Source organism: Pollachius pollachius (assembly GCF_949987615.1).
Source record: "Pollachius pollachius genome assembly, chromosome: 19".
In the NCBI taxonomy this organism is placed as follows: domain Eukaryota; kingdom Metazoa; phylum Chordata; class Actinopteri; order Gadiformes; family Gadidae; genus Pollachius; species Pollachius pollachius.
Window position 1 is genome coordinate 2598984 of NC_136952.1, and position 21435 is coordinate 2620418.

Below are 21435 nucleotides of genomic sequence, written 5' to 3' on the forward strand. Positions count from 1 at the left end.
TATTTCAAGTTAAAAATAGTCAAAGTGAGGCAAAGCTGAAAATAAAGAGGTCATATGTTGAAGCTAATTTTCTATGCCAGATGTTAATTTAAATCCAGTAAATGTGTCTGGTGCTAATTGATAGCCAATTCGGGAGAAAGATGATGTTATCTTATATCATGGGGGGCAGAAAAAGATGATCCTTTTTTTTTGCCGAGGCTCAGTAAACGGTCCTTATAATCCCCATCAATTAGTTGAATTTCCTCATTCAATTGGTGGATGAATACACAAACAAATGCAATGCTTGTAGGTATTCGCTGCCTTGCTCACAGGCACTCGGCGCAGTGCGGATGCTCACCTGATGACTAGAGTCTAGAGCGGAGAGTCCCCGCTCATGTCAACATCATGTCGGAGGGGCAGTGAGTAATGAACAGAGTCTAAACTATACACATGCACTGAGATACTTCGATAAAGCGCAGGTTGGTTCCCTTCTGTAGCTTCGTTATGTGACTGGAGTCGGTGGTTCTTCCCCTGTGTTCACCAAATGTGTCCAGCTCTGTGTTTGCAGTACTCTTCCCCTGAACTGTAAATCGTCTCACAGAGCTACTCGCCTTATGTAACAACCACTTCCTGTTTTGAAGCGGGTCGTTTGAGCAGACATGTTCCGCACTCTGTCGGTGAACTGCGCAACTTTTACAGTAAGGAAAGGATGATAGAATCTATAGAATCGTTTCAGTATTTGTCATTAATTCCAGCAAACGCAAATTATATAACCAATCATTCTTAGCTTAGAAATAACCCTAACTTTGAAACAGGAAGTAAAGCTGTTCTCATACACACCCCTGTTCAGGGGAGGAAACGAGAGAACGACTTTATAAATTGAGAAGGCGTTCATTTCCTCTTCTTCTGCCCGCCTCTATGTCTGTGTTTGGGTATGTGCTCCAAGACGAGTGTGTTGCAGCAGAGATCAGCCTCCCTTGGCCCTACTCTCATGGCCCGTTGAAACGCCAGCACCCCAGGAGCGCCCCTGTTACCCCGCCGTCGGAGGGGGGACTCCACCTGCCCAGCGCTGCCACTCGGGAGGCCTTTGACTCATCCGTTGTTCCTCTGTCTCCTCCTCCTCTCTCTCCTCCTCCACCCTGCTCCCTCTGTATCCATGCAGCCCTCCAGCTTAAACTTCAGCAGAGACGAACCCGAGAGGAACTGGTCAGCCAAGGGATCATGCCACGTAAGTCCACACACCCTCACCCCACCGCCCCACACCTAGCGCCACCGCGCCCTTCCTAGCCTCCCCTTGCTTCACCACGCTCTACCTAGCCTCGACTAGCATCACCTAGCCTCACCTAGCCTCACCTACCCACTTCAGTGGGTAGGTAACACTAGGATGTTAGCGTTTAGAGACGCTTGATATCATCTACTCTGCGGGTGCATGATGAAGGTAGTTTTACCCTTAGTTTGTTGCAACATGCACATACAATTCTGGGAAATAGGTTGTCTTCAAACATAACTTTGCAAGCGGTCTGCTGCAGCCGGTTTGATGCAAGCTGTGTGTGTGTGTGCGTGTGCGTGTGGCACGGTGATGTTGCTGCACAGCATCCACCTCTTGTCCGTATCTCATCACCACTTCCTCTAATGCCACTGGTCAGTTGGTGGTGGTGAAAGCATGCTGGATCGTTACCAAATGCTCTGCTGAGCCACTCTCCTCTAGCTGGGCCGCATGCCAACACAATACTGTGGTGGGAGTATTGTGCAGCAATTCTGGATACTTTAATATAATGACAAAGCTTGAATGCACTTAATGTACGCATATATTGTATGTTGTACGTTCTTGAAGTTAAAATAGTACATAGCATCTTGTAGCCCCTATCCGAGCTATCTTTGTTGTATATGGTGAATGGCTTAACGTAGCTATTGTCAGTGCACTTGGTTCTATGAACATCCTTACTGTAGAGACAGCGAAAAATTTATTTTTCTCTTCCTTCTGACAAATATTTATTGTCTGCTAAATTCCCTGAATGTAAATGTCATTTTAAAAATCTAGCAACAAGTACGGAGAACGAACTAAACGTGGTCTTTCTTAAAGCTCCATTCATTGTTACCACTCTGTTCATTGTTGAAGTCAGACCTTGCGTCGGGGCATCCTGTGTGGTCGACAGCAGGAGTCACCTGATACAGGGTATTACCCGGCTAGTGGAGCTGCAGTCCTGATTGTATTTACATTAACTATGTACTGGTCTTATTTAACCCTCTGCAGCTCCGCTGTCATGTCGTGTGGGTGTGTCCGCATGCTGCCTTTTCGTGTGTTATCATCACACCATTCAGCTTCCTCTTCTTCTGTCCGCACTTCCTGTTTCACGGTTCCGCTCTGTTTAAACAGACACCGATGTGTTCCTTGTATTTATAGTTTGAAATGGGTCCGGGTTCTTATGCGTCCTCGGGTATTTCTTCTGGTTCTTTGTCTGGTTGGAACTCTGAGGAGAACGAGGAAGTAGCAACTTTTGTCCTTTTTTCAATAAGGAAGAAATACCAAATACTTTCAGAATATCAAACTGAATCGTGTTTAAAGTTCAGTGAGTTGGAAAATATTAAGAGCATAACAATCCTGCCTGATCCAAACCCCACCCGGTGTGACCCTATTCCTGCCTACGGCACTTGTTGAAAAAATTCTTGGCCATCGGTCTGCCTCCATGACAGGTGGCCAAAGCAAACAACCTAGCAACCGGCCCAATGTTATCAACCAATGGCTGCCCTGATCGCGTCCCACCCATTTAAAATGAACCTGATCCCCATGAACACATGGTCCCGGGTCAGACACAAAGGGACAAATAGCTGATTGCACTAACCCCGCTAACAACAGAGGCTTCCTGGCCTCTGATTGGCCAGTGCACCTGGGTAGCGTTGCCATCGGAATCGCTTCAACACCATCGTCACAGTCCTGCATCTCAGCCCTGCACTTTACTTCTGCTCATGTGCTGTTGTGGGTACAGAAGTCCCAGCAGACGGCTCTAGTGTAGTGCTGGTTGTTGTTTCGTAATGGAATGTGCTGTTAAACTAATCCATGCTGATGCCCCAACTGAGACCAGCTTGTGTGTGTTTGTGTTGGGGAGAGCGAACGCACAGGAACACAGGGGGACCAAAGTCTATGCAGTTCATGGATTTGAACTCTCGGTAATGGATGCAGTGGGAAGAGGTCTTACTGGTAGGATAATGGGACATCATTATCCTCCTAATGGAGGATGATCCGCAATGTGCAGCCACGTCCCTCTTTGGCTCTGTTGCTCAAAGTACAGCAGGCGTCTTCAGTGCCCCAGTGAGGGTTCCCAGAAACACTCAGAGAGGTAACGTGTGTGCTGGAGACAGCCAGCATTCAGACCAGGAAGTGGAGCTGGTCTACGGACCATCATTCAACAACAACAACATCAACAATGGGGCAGGAGCGACCAGTGCAGGGCCCAGGGTTTGGCCTCCCCGCTGAGAGGCTCCGGGTTCCACCCCGCCGCCTGGGCCAGAGGCATCCCGGGGCCAGGTGCCCCAGCAGCTACCTGCTCCTTAAGGGCATGCATCGGGTTCCTATGGAGGTCGCTCTGGATAAGAAAAGAACTGTAGGAAGCAGGGGTTGATGATTATGTGGACGCCCAGGGAGAGCCGGAGGAGGATTGAGAGCTGTGCGGTGGGACGAACCCAGTGACTCCACCGCGGCTCGTGGGAGAAGAGGATGAGGAGGCAGAAAATGATCGCAGCAATTTAAGCCTGGCGGTCTACTCCTCTCTCTCTCTCTCTCTCTCCTCTCTGTGTCGACACACGCACGGCCTCTCTCTCTCCCCTCTATCTGCCTCGCACGGCCACAAACCGCCCCTCCATGTTCCCACAGCGACGGTCGTATACCTTAAGCCGATAACCTTCGCAGACGCTCCTCTCTGCGGCTAACGACTAACGCTCACCTTTAGCTCGGCGGCTACGACGGCTGACTCTAAGAGTTCAGGGTTTAGCCCGAACACGAAGGTGGAACAGGATTAACATGTTGGAGGCTTAAGTGTAGCGCGGAGGATGTGGGTTAGGTTACATCACGGCGTGGTTCATCCGTGGGGAAGCATCGCGATAGGGACGGCCGAATAGATTCACCACGTGTAACCGAAGCCACTGGGATTGGATGTTATCTCCCGTGACCCTAAATCCGTACGACGTGTACCTTATTCTACACTCACCTTATTCTAGCCCTGCATCCTCGGCCTGTCATGAGGAGCCATGAGGAACCATGAGGTGCAGCTTACACAGCGCTCTGCTTCAGGTGCATTCATGAAGGCTCGGAGGGTTCGTTGTTTGACTTCACCTCTCTGACAAAAAACATTGTGAACAGCTTTGTTTTTCCAGTTAAAGTAATCTGCTTGATACGCTTATCCATGATAGAGCCGTATTAACCTGAAGCTGTAAAGATAAGGGTTGCTGGGTTGAGTAGCGCCCGCCATGAATGGAGCCCATTGTGTTTTATGGACGGCAATACTCATATTAGTATTTAGCCTTTGTGATGTCATGGGAGCAAACCTCACCTGGTACTTTGACACAGAAACACACACGCGCAAACACACCTTGCGCTGTAATGTGGATAACAGCCCTGCCGGGATTTGGTCCACTCTTGCCCAATCAGGATAGCCCTGCGTTACATCACCGTAACGGTCGCGGCCCCGCCCAGCTCTGGCAGACAACAACATGGGTGTGTGGTGGCGGTCCGTCTGTCTGTCTGTTTATTACCTGTGTAGAGTGTTCAGGTGCCGATTGGATGCCGTGCAACACCCAAGTGGGTGCTACACATTGGTGGGGGTTATTGAGATTCCCCCTTCACTGTAAAGCGTGAAGAGTGTCCAGAAAAGAACTATATAAATTCAATCAATTATTATTATTATTATTATTAGACATGCTATATACATTTAGTAATGTGTTTTAATGGCTGCTATTCAAACATGGGATGGGTACATTGGGGAAGTCTTGACTAGGGATGGCGAAAATGTAAAATATTCTCGATCGACCACCGAGCCTCATTAACCTGTTGAAACCGGTTAACCGATCAGATTAAAATGTGCGATTTGAAATAACAGCCATTTCAATCCGCGCCAGCCGCCTGCTATTTCGTAACTCTGCTTATCTCTCTCCCGTTCTGCCAGTGTGTGTCAGTCGGAACTGACACACACACACTCCGAGTGAGAGGCAGTGGCTCCAACCGCGGCACGACCTGTGTTTGAATTGAAACGCGAGGCATGCTTACTGCAAGTTGACCGTGTGTAGAGAGCGGGCTCGAACGCCCACAATGGCCTGAGATGGCGCTGACTTCGTTGAGACACTGCACGGGATTCACCAGGGGCCAATCGGAAGAGGGCAGCGTTAGGAGCTCATTTGAAACATTGCCGCGGCTCAGTTAAGAAAATGACGGCTCCGAAGAGACGCCGCTTGTTTAGTTTGGAGGAGACGAAAAAATTGAGTGTGAGCGATAATCTTTTTCACTTCACACAAAAAGATCTTGGAATGAGATGGCTAGCTGTAGTCTTATAGCGTTTAGTCTACTGTCCATAATAATTTAGAGATCATATTCTCCGCCGCTCGCATGCGGGAATAAATAAGAATTGAGGAGAAATGAAACAGTGGGCTAGAGACGCGGTGTCTGTCCAACTTCCAATAAGTCACCTCATCTGATCATCTTTTTGTGTGAAGTGAAACCAACACACACTCCACAGTCCACACTGACCCCACACACACACACACACACACACACAGGCCTGTCGCGATAAGCAATAAATCAATTAATTGCGCAAGAAATTAAAATGAGCGATAATTTTTCCCTGTTCGCCCTGTCTGGGCTTATTTTCCTGATAATGACCGGCGTTCTATACATTAGATATATATTATATATATTTAGCAGAGTAGGTCTAAGTAACAAATGTCGGGTTGAAATCGGGCTCGGGCTCATAATTACAGGGCACAACGAGTAAACCCCCTCGCGCATTTTTTGTTAAAATAGACTGAGTCCATTTTATTTATTGTATTTGGTTGTTTTGTTAATTTATTCTGGATATTTTAAATGTCTTCCAGACGTCCAGTTCCAGTGTTCTTTAAAAATAAAAGTTTATTAATCTTCGAAATGGTGTACTTGCATTATTATGCTATTATCATTATATTAGTTGAAAAAAGGCAATATTATCGCTTATCGCAACAATTTCTGGGGCAATTAATCGCCCATAAAAATGTGTTATCGTGACAGGCCTACACACACACACACACACACACACACACACACACACACACACACACACACACACACACACACACACACACACACACACACACACACACACACACACGCTTTTGCAGAACATGCGTCCATAGCTGACACACTGGACACCAGCCCTGCCACGGTGTGAGCGTGACTCCTCGAGCACTTATCTACCACTCATCATGGTTCAGAACACAGCATCACCACCTCCAACCGCATCCCAGCCCCCGGCCATAGCCCTTTCAGTTCCTCCTCCCTCCTTCTCTCTTTACCGCTCTTCTGTTCCTCTCCATCTCTCTCTCATTCTATCTCTATACGTCTACCTCTCTCTTTCATTATCTCTCTTCGTATTCATCTTTCTCTATCTCACTCTACCTCCCTCTTTCCTCCTCCTCCCTCTTTCTTTCTCTTTCTATTTCTCTTTCCACCTCTCTTTGTCTTTCTATCTATCCGTCGCTCTTATCTTTCCTCCTACCTCTCTCTGTCTCCTTATCCTCTCTCTCTCTCTCTCCCCGCAGCGCTGAAAAGCCCGGCAGCCTTCCACGAGCAGAGGAGGAGTCTGGAGAGAGCGAGGGTGAGTCTCTTGTGTTTCAAAATAAAAGCGCACCCGTTTCCCAAAGGCAACCAGACGTCCCAGAGACGTCGTTTGCTGTATGAACATGTAACCCTCACCCTCTCCCACTTCTTCTATCCCTCCTCTTTTCACTCCATCCTTACCTCTTTGCTAATCGATCTCTGCCCTCCGCAGACGGAGGACTACCTGAAGAGGAAGATCCGCAGCCGTCCGGAGCGATCTGAGCTGGTCAGGATGCACATCCTGGAGGGTGAGCGCCACTCTGCCCCCCCATGGCGGGACGAGGAACTGCACCCTTGTAGTTTTGTCTCTAAATAAAACAAAACACCGTAGTTCATTGAGTCAACACATCAGGACGTCCCCAACTTACACACAACACATGCCCAGAGGCAAGACCAAAACCCTTTAGATTTTAATTTGTGCGCTTAGGAAGGGGACTTTTCAGAGAGATGAGAGGGATAGATCTGAGAAGAGGTGTGTAGCCTCTGGGTTTCCAGTCGGCAGCGTGACTCCGCTCTACGCACCACCCCCAGGCACTAAAGCTAATGGAAGGACTGAAGTAGCATTAGTAAACAAAACCCCAAGTCATAATGGGAGCTGCATTATCCAACATCTGCCTTTGTGTCTTAATGACACCCAAGAATGCATGAGGGTTCGAAGGGGCTTTTAGAAAGCCACCATGTTGAACAGGACTGACTACAGCCCTCAGAAAATTCCAGAGGAAGAGATTGTCTGTGAGAGGGGAACTCTACCAGGGGAGGGGATGCCACCAGCTGGAAGATCATGGGATCTTAACTCTCCCTTTTCTCTGCTGTCCATCAACATGTTTTCACAATCACAACCACCAAGGAGACTCTCATGCAGTGTCTGTAATAACCAAGCCATGGCAATAGGCGGGGATTCTGTGAAGATATTCCAGTCCCGACACTAGATCATCAAAAGGATTACCGGATCAAAACTATCCGTGAATCATAATTAATTCAGCCTCAACATCAAACTCCTATTATGCAGATGGGTCCTGATATCTTTAACTCGTTACTTTACGTGAGGCGGGATGGTCTAGTGGGTGTTGTTAGACTCCCAGCAAAAAGGTCCCAGGTTCGAAACCCCATTGTCCCACAGCAACCGTGGTTCAAAGGAGTGTCTGCTAAATTACTAAACCCTGATTAGTAAGTAAGTGTTGGTGAACGTGTCTGTCTAAATTTAGACTCAAACACGAGTCATCTTTTGGCTGTAAACGCTTTCCCGGGTGGTAGCTTTGCATTGGAACGCACCCTTGCGGGTCCTGTTCTCTGCCGCTCCTGGTTGGAGGTCCCCCCTGGCCGAACGGGTTCCCCCCAGCCCTTAACCGTAATAAGAGGTGACGCCCAAGGGTCTGACCTCCCCGCCCCGCCCCCCTGCAGAAACGTCAGCGGAGCCCTCCCTGCAGGCCAAGCAGCTGCAGCTCAAGAGGGCCAGGCTGGCCGACGACCTCAACGACAAGATCTCCCACCGGCCCGGCCCCATCGAGCTGGTCCACAAGAACATCCTGCCCGTGGTGTTGGACGCCCTGCCCGGTACGCCACACGCACACACCTGGAGGAGGGCCGCGCCTCCTCCTCTAGAGCAGTGTTTCCCAAACTTTTTTTCTGGGGACCCATTTTTTTTTAAATTACAAACCATCGCGACCCAATTCACAAATAGGCCTTATCTATAAAATCGTGAGAAGGACAAATTTGTGCATAAATGAACATTGCTGAATGTTTTTAATGCCCATTCCGCAGCCCATTATATATGAACTTAAACCAGCCTTTTCGAAGAGATAAATCACAACTTTGTTTTATGCACTTGTTATTGAAAACATGATACACATATTAAATACTTTATAAATGAGACCAAATAAATGCATTTAGGCAGACTTAATGTCACCTTGTTTTGGCTATCTCGTTGTTTTTATTTCCTCTCATCAGTAAAACAAACACAAGGTACATCAGCCTTTCAACTAGATTCAATGTTATAAGTCAAATGATGAACAATACAAGCATTCAGTACTATCAAAAACATGCTTCTTGTTGAATTTGTAAAACACATGTGTAAAAAAACAACAACATTTATTTGGCGACAAAATTGAGATTTCAATTGGGTCGCCAAATAAATGTTGCTGTTTTTTTTACACGTTCATAGATGGATCAAATCCAGTCGTTGTTTAAGTGGTTTGTCAAGTAAAATAGCAGACGTTTGCTCCTAATGCTGACGAGTTAAAATGCGTGGTTCATCAACCGTTATAAAGTGAGTACTTTAGGTTTTCTCGGCTGCTTGTCTGACAAAGCAACATACTTAAGAGCTGACCATGGACTCTGGTATCTTGTGATGGGAGATCGAGGATTATGTTAGGATTATGTTTGGATAATAAATGGATTAGTTGCAGTGAGGCTAAGAGCGTAATCAAAGTGTCCGATACACTTTGGACACTCGACACATAGTTGTAAAGTTGTTGTACACATAGTTGTAAGGTTGTTGTACACATAGTTGTAAAGTTGTCGTACACATAGTTGTAAAGTTATTGTACACTTAGTTGGAACGGCTGGCCCAAGTTAAATAATAACTTGACAGAGTGTAGAGTAGCTCTGTGTATCAGAAAGACAACGTTAATAGACACACATACACAAAATACACACATCAACATACACACATAAACATACACACATCAACACACAAACCTGCGTGCACACCCGCACATGCATAAAGGCACTGTTCCTTTTCTTGACCACCGTTTCTCTTTCTTACAGTGGTCCCCATTATCTTAATCATGTCCTGTTAATTTAGTTTCAGCCATACTTTGTCTAACTTCTGCTTTCTATCTTCTATTTTGGCACAAGAGACCAAAGGCCAAAACAATTTTCTAATTATTCGTGATATGAATGACTCAGACGTTGTATCATTTCAAAACTTGGTGTGTACACCTGAGAATGTCAACCCACCCACGTTGCACACCAGAAAACCTACCAACAGACGTATGTGAAATGTTCTTCAGTCAGTCCCAGAGTGTTAGGAAACGCGTTGTAATAACTGCATGTTTCTGAGCTTGCCCAACATCCGGCCCCCAGCATGAACACACACACGGTTCTGTTGAGACACTGCCGTGTGAACACTCATACTGTCTGCAGGATTCTGCTTGATTGAATCGGCTGAGGAGTGAGAACAGACACAGACAAACACGCCCGTGGGTGTATTGTATTATACTGTACTTGAAGAACTTAAGCTAAATCTTTTTGCTCTGTCCCTATTTAACAGATTCTCCGAAGGGCGCCGGAGGGGAGAGCTCATTGGACGAGGACAGCAGCGATGCCTTGTCCCCTGATCAGCTGACCAATCACGACTCTCCTTTGGGCTCCATTCCCCAGCTGTCCCCCTCTGACATGCTGACCCAGAACGGAGACATGTCCCCCTCCCAGGTAACCGTTGCTGGACCAGTCCCGACCAGCAGGATCCGTCTGTGTGTCCAGGTTGAGAGACAACCTCGGTGCTCGTCGGATCAGAATGAAAATAGGATTTGAAACGGTGGTTTGCTAATTAACACGGTGTACTTTTTCAGTTCCTCTCACAGCCTCCCCCACCTCCTCCCCCCCCTCCCCCCCTGCTGACCAACGGCATTGACTCCTCCTTGTCTCAGAGGCTGACCAATGGGACGGCGCCACCGGCTAACTCCCGCCCATTGACCAGCCAGGCCAAGGTGAGTCTTGTTGAGGAGATCCATCCACCGGTTACTTAGAACCAACTCCACGCACGCGCGCACACGCACACACGCGCACACACCACACCACACAAGCACCCTATAATAAATCTAGGCTACTGGTAGAGCAGGACATTAATCATGGGTTTGATTCCCACTGGGGCCATGCTAAGAATATACAAATTCTCAGTATTTTAAAACATTTTGGGTACCCGAATCTTAGCTGAATAAATCTGACCTTTCCATTGCTATGTCTAGTCATCTTAAACTTTTCATACTTCCTGACTTTCACATCCTCTTCCTTTTGTGTTTTCCTCCATTCTCAGTCCAAGAGCAGCTCAGACCGACCTCCACAGAGATCCAAGAAAGCCAAAGACAACAAACCCAAGGTTGGTGGAACGTAAACTAACCTCTCCCCAAGAGCCTAAACTAACTTCTCCCCAAGAGAATAAACTCAATCCTCCCCAAGAGCATGAACTAACTTCTCTCGAAGAGAATAAACAAACTTCTCCCCACGACCACAAACTAACTTCTCCCAAGAACACAAACTAACTTCTTCTTCCTATTTCTAGAAAACTCAACCCTATATTGTTCTGCATGTCTGCTCAAGCACACATGCAGTATTCATATTTGCATCATTTAGTTATTATTAGCACATTCACAAAATGTAAGATGAACTAAAAGGGACCAAACATCAACATTTGTGAAGGTAACGATGATTATATAAAACGTGTTGTAGAGAAGACCCACCTAGCTAGTGTCGTCTGTCGTCGGTTCACCCAATTTAAACTTGACCTAGCGCCTGACGCCTGTTACCGTTCTCCCTTCTAACCGGGTCTGTTCCGCCAGGTGAAGAAGCTCAAGTACCACCAGTACATCCCCCCCGACCAGAAGGCGGACAAGGAGCCGCCCCCCCAGCTGGACTCCTCCTACGCCAAGATCCTCCAGCAGCAACAGCTCTTCCTCCAGCTACAGATCCTCAACCAGCAGCAGCAGCACTACAACTACCACACCATCCTGCCTGCCCCGCCCAAGTGAGTCTAAAACTACAACTACCATCTAACAAACTACAACTACCATCTAACAAACTACAACTACCATCTAACAAACTACAACTACCACACCATCCTGCCTGCCCCGCCCAAGTGAGTCTAAAACTACAACTACCATCTAACAAACTACAACTACCATCTAACAAACTGCAACTACCATCTAACAAACTGCAACTACCGTCTAACAAACTACAACTACCGTCTAACAAACTACAACTACCATCTAACAAACTACAACTACCATCTAACAAACTACAACTACCATCTAACAAACTACAACTACCATCTAACAAACTCCAACTACCACACCATCCTCCCTGCCCCGCCCAAGTGAGTCTAAAACTACAACTACCATCTAACAAACTACAACTACCATCTAACAAACTACAACTACCATCTAACAAACTACAACTACCACACCATCCTCCCTGCTCCGCCCAAGTGAGTCTAAAACTACAACTACCATCTAACAAACTACAACTACCATCTAACAAACTACAACTACCATCTAACAAACTACAACTACCACAACATCCTCCCTGCTCCGCCCAAGTCTAAAAACGACCACTGCTGTACTACCCGATCCATCCAAGTTGGAACAAATATTTTCCCTTTGTATTTAATAAATGTTCCATCTCTCCTCAGACCACCAACGGAGACGACCCCGTCAACCAAATCAGGCCCCTCCCCTTCCCGGAGTGTATCCACGACGACGACGGGGACCCCCTCCAATCAGAGCGGGCCCCACCGTCAGAGCCAAACCGCACCAGGTGGAGCCAAACCAAGCACTTTACCGGCCAACCTCGACGAGTTCAAGGCAAGCTCAGACAAAACGACAGCTCCATGCTCCCACACAGAACTACATTCCCCATGCTCCCAGACAGAACTACATTCCCCATGCTCCCAGACAGAACTACATTCCCCATGCTCCCAGGCAAAACTACATTCCCCATGCTCCCAGACAGAACTACATCTCCCTGCTCCCAGACAAAACTACGTTCCCCATGCTCCAAGACAGAACTACATCTCCCTGCTCCGAGACAAAACTACTTTTCCCTGCTCCCACACAGAACTACTTTTCCCTGCTCCCACACAAAACTACTTTTCCCTGCTCCCACACAGAACTACATTTCCCTGCTCTCCCCCCATTACAGATAGAAAACCAGCTCTAGTGGTGTGTTCGAGATGCATCGTACACCACTCACACAAGTGGCTCTTGTGACGTAATTTCCTGGCTTGTAGCACCTATAGCGTTCCCGTTTGTCTTTGTGAGTCATTGGCTAGTCATTGTTATTGTTAGCTACATTAGCCTATTTAGCAAACCAGCTCGAAAACAAACAACTTTACATTGTATTGCACGCACAGCAAGACGGTGCAATGCATAAATTGGTGACCGGATTAAAGCAGCAATGTAATCAAGTGTGTAAGAGCATTTAAAATCAACATTAAACGACCAACGTGGCACAAATACAAAAACAATGCATCTCTCGCCGGTCGTAGCCATTTTTGTTTTTCGAGTCGTACATCAACCTCGCTGAACTCTGTACTCTAAGAACCCCGAGTGGGACTGACCGAAAGGGGGCGTGCCTCAGTGAAACGCCGCAAGAAAGCTGGGAGATTCCCACTCGTGTGGATGGTGTGCGATGTATCTGGAACACACCAATAACACTGCGTTCGTCACCGCAGGTCGCCGAGTTGAAACAGGAGCTGAAGCTCCGGGGTCTGACCGTGTCCGGCACGAAGATCGACCTCATCGAACGCCTCCGCAACTACCAGGAGCAGAACGGGGGCGGAGCCCTGAAGCCCGCGCAACCACCCGCCCACAACGCCACGCCCGCTCCCAACGCCCTCCACCAATCAGGAGAGGGCCTGACCAGGGTGCCCTCGTTCTCATTGGCCCAGGGGCCCGTGCCGGGGCGGGTCATGCGATTCGGAAGCACCAGCTCCAGCCCCCCGGTGTCGCCCACGCCGTCGGAGCGCTCGCTGGCCGGGATGAGCCCCGACGAGACCAGCTGCAGCGGGGACGCCTTCGGGGAGATGGTGAGGGGGGGGTGGAACCGGGGTCCTGGTGGGGGTGGAGGTGATGGGGGGGGGGAGCCGGGGTCCTGATGGGGGTGGTGGTGGTAGTGATAGTGGGAGCGGAGGTGGTAGTGGTGGAGGAGAAGGTCGGGATGGAGGCGGTGGGGAAGACGGAGGTGGTAGTGGGATCGGGTTAATGGTGGTGGGAGTGGAGGTGATGGAGGTGCTGGTGGTGGCGATACCACGATAGCCTGGACGGAGGGCAGGGCCGTCCATCGGTCGGGTGGTCTGGGTCCAGATCCCCCCCAGTGTCCCCTGCCCTGCCTCCTAGTTCAGGTCCCCTACCTGCTCCTTGAGCAGATATATCAGCGATCTATAGATACAATCCTACCTTATGACTGAAGGTAACCATGCTGCGCTCTGTCATGTCTCAGCCAATGGTTGTTAAAGTACCCCCCCCCTGTGTGCCCCCACAGGTCAGCTCCCCCCTCACCCAGCTCACCCTGCAGCACTCCCCCCAGAACCCCTCGGGAGCCTCCCCCCTCTCCCAGGTGAAGGAGGAGCACCACAGCTCCTGCAGCCTGTCCCGGCCCTCCCCCGGCCCGGCGCCGGAGCCCCAGGACGCCTCCTGCTCCCGGGACAAGGACCAGATGCTGCAGGAGAAGGACAAGCAGATCGAGGAGCTGACCCGCATGCTGAGGCAGAAGCAGCGGCTGGTGGAGACGCTCCGCTCGCAGCTGGAGCACAAGGCCCCGGCCCCCGCCCCCGCCCCGGCCGAGGCCAAACCCCCGACCCTGTTCAAGGCCTCGGTGCTGCAGCCCCCCACGCTGCCCAACGGCATGCTGGTCCGGATCAAGAAGGAGGTCAAGGAGGCGGAGCACCACCACCACCACCACCACCATCAGCACCACCCGGAGGACGAGGACGAGGAGGCCATGGAGGGGGTGACGGAGGAGGCCCAGTCCAGGCGGGGGGCTCAGCCCACCCAGTGCTCCCAGGAGACGCTCCTGAAGCTGCAGCAGATCCGCAGGATTCAGGTGCAGCAGGCGGAGCAGCAGCAGCTCCTCAAGCTGCAGCAGCAGGCGGTAAAGCAGCAGCAGGCGGTAAAGCAGCAGCAGGCGGTTCAGCAGCAGGCGGTAAAGCAGCAGCAGGCGGTTCAGCAGCAGGCGGTTCAGCAGCAGGCGGTAAAGCAGCAGCAGGCGGTTCAGCAGCAGGCGGTAAAGCAGCAGCAGGCGGTTCAGCAGCAGGCGGTAAAGCAGCAGCAGGCGGTTCAGCAGCAGAAGCAGGCGGTTCAGCAGCAGCAGGCGGTAAAGCAGCAGCAGGCGGTTCAGCAGCAGAAGCAGCAGCAGCAGCAGCAGGCTCAGCAGAAGGCCGCGGAGGCCAAGCAGCCGCCCGCGGGCCAGAAGGCAGCGGGCGGCCAGCAGCTCCTCCTGCAGCAGCAGCAGATCCAGCAGCTCATCATCCAGCAGACGCAGCAGAAGCACCTGCAGACGCAGCAGAGGCTCCTCGCCCAGCAGAAGCTCAGCGCTCAGGCCAAGCAGAGCAAGCCGGCGCACCAGAGCCCCACCAAGGCCCCGGCCCCGGCCCCGGCCCAGGCCCCGGCCCAGGCCCCGGCCCAGGCCCCGGCCCAGGCCCCGGCCCCGGCCCCGGCCCCGGCCCCGGCCCAGGCCCCGGCTCGGGTCCAGGCCCCGGCTCGGGTCCAGCAGCAGGCACAGGCCGGTCCGCAGAAGACCCTGCTGCAGCTCCGGCAGGTGGAGGTACAGGTGCAGAAGCCCTCCGGGGCTCTGGTGCAGCTGAAGAGACCGCAGCCGTCCACGGCCCCCCCTGCTCGACAGGTACGTGGGGTTTAGCCTGATGGCCTCTAACACAGCGGGGAGGGGGCCCTCATCAGTGGGTCTGGGGGTCCGCCGGGGGGGTCTGGGGTGCAGATGTAGACGATTGTGCATCGTGACCTACCTCTAGTAATCCTTAAAATAATGTGTGCGGGATTACAGAACTAAGGTCAGGTCCCTAAAAACTCTCAGTCCATCCTGCCGCCTCACCTCACCTCATGGCCGCTGTATAGGGGGGCGCTAGTGGCTCCGGAGGCGGAGCGGGTTGGCTGGTAACCGGGAGGTCGCTAGTTCGATCCCCGGCTCCTCCTAGCTAGGGCGTCAAGGTGTCGCTTGGCAAGGCACCTCGCCCTGACTGCTCCCGACGAGCTGGCTGTCGCCCCGCGTGGTTGATTCCGCCGTCTGTGTGTGAATTTGTGTATTAATGGTTGTGTGTCGCTTTGATAAAAGCGTCTGCTGAATGCCCTGAATGTAAACGTGTAGAGGTGGACTCAATGGATGGATGGATGGATGGATGGATGAATGGATGGATGGATGGATGGAAACGTGTTGGGTAGAGAGAGGTCTTCGGCGCGGGGACGAAGCTCACCATGTCGGTCTCTGCAGGTGGGCCCGTTCTTCATCAACCAGGCGAACGGCTCCCAGATGCCCACCCAGACCATCTCCCTGGACCTGCTCAAGGCCAACGGCACGCCCACGCTGGTCACCGACGGCAACGGAAACCACTACCTGGTGGCACTGACCAGTAACACCAGTAACACCACGGACACTCAGAGCAAAGTGTCCCCGGGGAAAAGCAACGGGCGCATCACGCTGCAGGTACGTTACGATACGTTACACAACGTACCCCTCTATTCATCCCCGTTGGACTAGTTCTTTTCTAGTTAATTTCCAGTTTGATTTCAGTTCATTTCCAGTTTGATTTTGGTTCATTTCCAATTTCATTCTAGTTCTTCTCCAGTTCAGTTCCAGTTCAGTCATAGTTAAATTGAGTCGGAATTGTTAATGTTATCGTTCATTTCGAGTTCTGTTTTTTAGTTCAAGGGCAGTTACGCCTTGTTCACACTGCCTCCGTCCGTCGACGGATCTCATTGACTCTGCACGGGGCGCTGGTGAACTGCATTGTGGGTCCGTCCGTTCTGTGTCAAAAAGTTTAGAAAGGTTCAACTTTCCAGGCAGCGACGGATCCGTCGGCCAATCAGACCGCGTTATGCAAATATATGCAAGGACACTGTCCAATGAAATTGCCTTTGTAATACAACCCGGAGAAACACACGGATACGTCAAAAAGCCCCCATCCGCCGACGGACGCATGTAGTGTGAACAAGGCGTTATTTATCCAGTTAAATCTCCACTCATAAAAAACATAATTTCCATTGAACATATTGATTCAAACTCAGAGCTGCTAGGACTGATATCATCTGACTAAACTCCTCACTCTTTCCTGTTTTTTGCAGAGACTGCAGTCCACTCCAAACAAACTCCCCAGCCAAGTCACCAACCCCCCCCCTGCGGACCCCAAGTCGAGCGAGCCCCCCACGCAACTGGCGCCGGTGGACCAGTCCGTCAAAAAGGTACGCTCCAGAACCTGTCCAGACCGGCTTAGGTCCAACCGACTCAGAGACGGTGTGTGTGTGTGTGTGTGTGTGTGTGTGCGTGTGTGTGCGTTCGTGCTCACTTTGACCTGATCTATCTCGCCTGTCACTCAGGTGCCGAAGGCGGGACTTCACCTGGAGACCAATGGCACGCCAGAACCCAGTCAGTCAGTCTCCGCCCCCCCCAGCCTGCAGCCCTTCTTCGAAGACATGGCCGACAGCGATAGCCAAAGCACCCTCATCTCATCCTTCAAGGTAGCGTCAGCCCACGCTCCTCCTCTTCCTCCTCATGCTCCTCCCCTTCCTGTCCTCTCTTCCTCCTCCGTCGTCATTTGATGACCTCTAGGGTCATCCCCTTCCTCCTCATCACCCTCATCTTCATCATCCTCTTCCTACCCCCTGTTCATCTGGTGTTACTCTTCATCCTCTTCCTCATTATTCCGCAGCTCTTCATCTCTTGTTGTTTCCACCATGCCTTTCAAACTCATTGACCTCTCTCTCTTTCTCTCTCGTCTCCTTTTCTCTCTCTCTCTCTGTCTCTCTCTCTCTCACTCTTTCTCTGTCTCTCGCTCTCTCTCTCTCTGTCTCTCTCTCTCTCACTCTTTCTCTCTCTCTCTCTCCCTCTCTCTACCTCATCGCTCCATCCTGGCAGAGCGAGGAGGCGTGTCCAACCTACGACCGCCACGCCCTCTTCACCCCTCCCTCCCCCAAACCCAAATCTCCCTTTTCCACCCAGCGCCCAAAAGTATGTCCTCCTCCTCCTCCTTCCTCCCCTTCCCATCACAGCGTCGCTCCACCCCATCACTAACCTGTTCTCCTCCTCCTCCCTGTCACTACCCTGTTCTCCTCCTCCTCTTCCTCCCCATCACTAACCTGTTCTTCTCCTCCTCCCCGTCACTAACCTGTTCTCGTCCTCCTCCCCGTCACTAACCTGTTCTCCTCCTCCTCCCCGTCACCTACCTGTTCTCCTCCTCCTCCCCGTCACTTACCTGTTCTCTTCCTCCTCCCCATCACTAACCTGTTCTCCTCCTCCTCTTCCTCCCCATCACTAACCTGTTCTCCTCCTCCTCTTCCTCCCCGTCACTAACCTGTTCTCCTCCTCCTCTTCCTCCCCGTCACTAACCTGTTCTCCTCCTCCTCCCCGTCACTAACCTGTTCTCCTCCTCCTCCCCGTCACTAACCTGTTCTCCTCCTCCTCTTCCTCCCTGTCACTAACCTGTTCTCCTCCTCCTGTACCAGCGTGTGTGTTCTGCTCAGTGTTTGCTTGCTGCACGACTGAATTACTGAATTATTGGGCTGGATTAGTCAGAATGCTTTTTCGTTGTGTTTGATATTTTGTTTATCTTATGTTTGTATAACTGCATGGCTGTGGGCCTGGAAGTAAAATAACTTAAAATCACTTTAGTGGTTGCTTGGTTTGCATTGAGGCGTGGTTTGATTGGAGGAGACGGGGGCGTGCGTCAGAGTGAGTTCTAATGATGTGTGGTTCTGCAGGAGAGCGGCCTGAGCAGCCAGCAGATGGACGACCTGTTCGACATCCTGCTGAAGAGCGGAGGTAAGAGACCTCTCTTCATCCAGTAAAGAGACGGACAAAAGGCCTGCTTCCAGCCAGACATTAACCTCTCTCTCTCTCTGCCTCTCTCCTCCCGTCACTCTCTCTCTCTCTCTCCCTCTCTCTCTCTCTCTCTCTCTCTCTGCCTCTCTCCTCCCGTCTCTCTCTCTGCCTCTCTCTCTCTCTCTCTGTCTCTCTCTCTCTCTCTCTCTCTCTCTCTCTCTCTCTCTCTCTCTCTCTCTCTCTCTCTCTCTCTCTCTCTCTCTCTCTCTCTGCCTCTCTCCTCCCGTCTCTCTCTCTCTCTCCCTCACTCTCTCTCTCTCTCTCTCTCTCTGCCTCTCTCCTCCCGTCTCTCTCTGTCTCTCTCTCTCTCTCTCTCTCTCTCTCTCTCTCTCTCTCTCTCTCTCTCTCTCTCTCTCTCTCTCTCTCCCCTGCAGAGATCTCTGGCTTCAGGGCCAACCCGGACCCCTCCCTCGCCCACCTCCACTCCGGCCCCCACTCCCCGGCCTCTCCCCCGCCGCTCTCCCCCTTGCACCTCTCCCCCCCGTCCCCCCCGCCCCCGGGGACCCCGCCCGGCCGGGTTCCCGCGGCGACGGGCGGCCGCCTCGAGGACTTCCTGGACGTCACCTCGGGGAGCGGGGCCCTGCTGCAGGGGGCGGGGCATCTGGCGCTGATGGACGAGCTCCACAGCCAGATGCTGGCCTCGGCCAGCCTGCTGGAACACGCCCACTCCCACTCGCCCATGGACACCTCGGACCTGGGCTACTCCGGCCACCACCCCTCGCCCAGCCTGGGCTTCGAGGACCCCACCCTGGACAGCATGGACTGGCTGGACATCTCCATGGCGGGGGGGGCCGTCGGTGGGCGGGGACGACGGGGGCGTGGCCGGGAGCCGGGGGACGGGGCTCGGGCCCTTGGCTCCGCCCACTCCCCCCAGCGTGTTCTCCGTGGACTTCCTGGACAGCGCAGACCTGCAGCTCCACTGGGAGTCGTGCTTGTAGCGCACAGTGACCCTACCCCCCCCCCCCACACACACACACACACAGACACAGACACACAGACAGACTCGCAAATGCAGACAGACACGCACGCGCGCACACACACACACGCGAGCGTGAGTTCTCGTCCTGCTTTGCGGTCACACTTTAGTGTCTAAGTGCCGTCTCCCAACACGTGTGCAGAACCACTCCCTCTATACTGTCTCTACCACTGGCACACACACACACACACACACACACACACACACACACACACACACACACACACACACACACACACACACACACACACACACACACACACACACACACACACACACACACACACACACACACACACACACTCACTCACTCTCTCCCTTTGGGTCACATGCAGGAGGTTAGGAATGTAATATTTTCCCGGTTTTCCCGGTCATTCCTGCTGAACTGAGGGACACTCTAAAAGGGAGTCGGCCATCTTGGATGTGAGGAGATCCAACAGGTCGATTCTCTGTCGGCCATTTTGGAGCCAGCCGTTATCTCCCAAAACCTGCTGATTAATAAGAGGCCTCGTTAAACGCCACAGTGGTTTCAGTTTCACTGTGAGAGAGACGAGAGTCTGGTTATTCCCCACCTCACCTGAGAAGGTAGAAAAAGCTAAAGAATGAAACGCAGGCAGCAAACTGTGTGTGTGTGTGTCTGTTCCCCACTAACTTTGCACTTACGCTGAATTTGATTAGTAAAAAAAAAATGAAGGGAGGCAGCTAAACTCAACAGCCCAATGAGGATAGGTGGCTTGGTTCGTAAGCCCCGCCCCATCCTTGTGATTTATCCAATCCGCTGTACCCATGTAGCTGTTTACAACAGTGCGACCACACACACATACACACACACACACACACAGTAAATAAAGCGCTAAAGTGTCATGAGTTTAAAAAAAACAGTTGCTGATGAAAGTCATCGGCGACAGCCATTGGTCGAAGGCCTTGAGGTGTGTGTATAGTATTACCTGGGAGGAGGAGTCTCGGCAGACTACTATGCATTGCTGTACATGTGGTGTATATTATCTAATGTCCATAAATGAGTATTTTTCTTTTCTTTCTTGGTTGCTTTGAGTGGAGCTAGCTGGGCAAGACCAGGTTTCAAAACAACTTGGACTCAACTTTTGTTATTTTTTAAAAGTGTTCAAGGAAATAAATATGCAATGTAAACTTAGATTGGTGTGTTTTGTACAATTCTTTCTATTTGCAAAAATTACAAACATTACATGGCTCACATTGCATACACTATGGTGCATAATGTATTCAATTTATTTTATATACGTTTATATATATATATATATATATATATATATATATATATATATATATATATATATAATCTGATTTAAATCGATGTGTGATGTTCAGCGGCTGCCGCTAGAGGGCGCCACCAACAGTTGCTTTAAAGCAGAACTTAGTTTGGTATAAAAGCAACAGCTAACACGAACAATAGTTTTAAATGGGTCATTCCCCGAGAAACCGTTTAATCTTGTTCCTTTTGAAATACGATGGGTCACTCGTTGCGTATGTATGCTGATCGTGAAATGTTCTTCTACCTCGCCTTGCCTGCATTAGCAAATTAAAGAAAAATAGACTCATAAACGAGGACAAGACAGTAGCCTATTGATTTGAGGCCAGGTGACACAGAGCCCATCTCGGCAGGTCGGAGGTAACAGCAAGGTGCTTACATTGCGGAACAAGTTCGTGCCTGTGCTATTTGTGGCGATAACAAATCAACGTTGCATCTCTTGGCCAAGAAAGAAGAGTTGAGGAAGAAATGGTTGGATTGGACATTCATTAATTCATTCACGGGGCACAGTGGGAGTCGTGGCGGCCGGGA

General features: G+C 50.8%; 1 protein-coding gene across 1 annotated transcript; it reads left to right on the forward strand.

The window, feature by feature from the left end:
• Positions 1 to 466: 466 nt before the first annotated feature.
• Positions 467 to 19718, forward strand: LOC307090716 (uncharacterized protein). The gene is given in 17 exon segments (XM_079757471.1): positions 467 to 1207; positions 6760 to 6815; positions 6990 to 7065; positions 8219 to 8371; positions 10089 to 10249; positions 10390 to 10527; positions 10854 to 10916; positions 11377 to 11561; positions 12225 to 12396; positions 13266 to 13619; positions 14075 to 15433; positions 16037 to 16249; positions 16888 to 17004; positions 17140 to 17280; positions 18520 to 18580; positions 19015 to 19424; positions 19426 to 19718. Coding segments are annotated over 17 exon segments (4122 nt in total). The 5' UTR covers positions 467 to 897; the 3' UTR covers positions 19579 to 19718.
• Positions 19719 to 21435: the final 1717 nt, after the last annotated feature.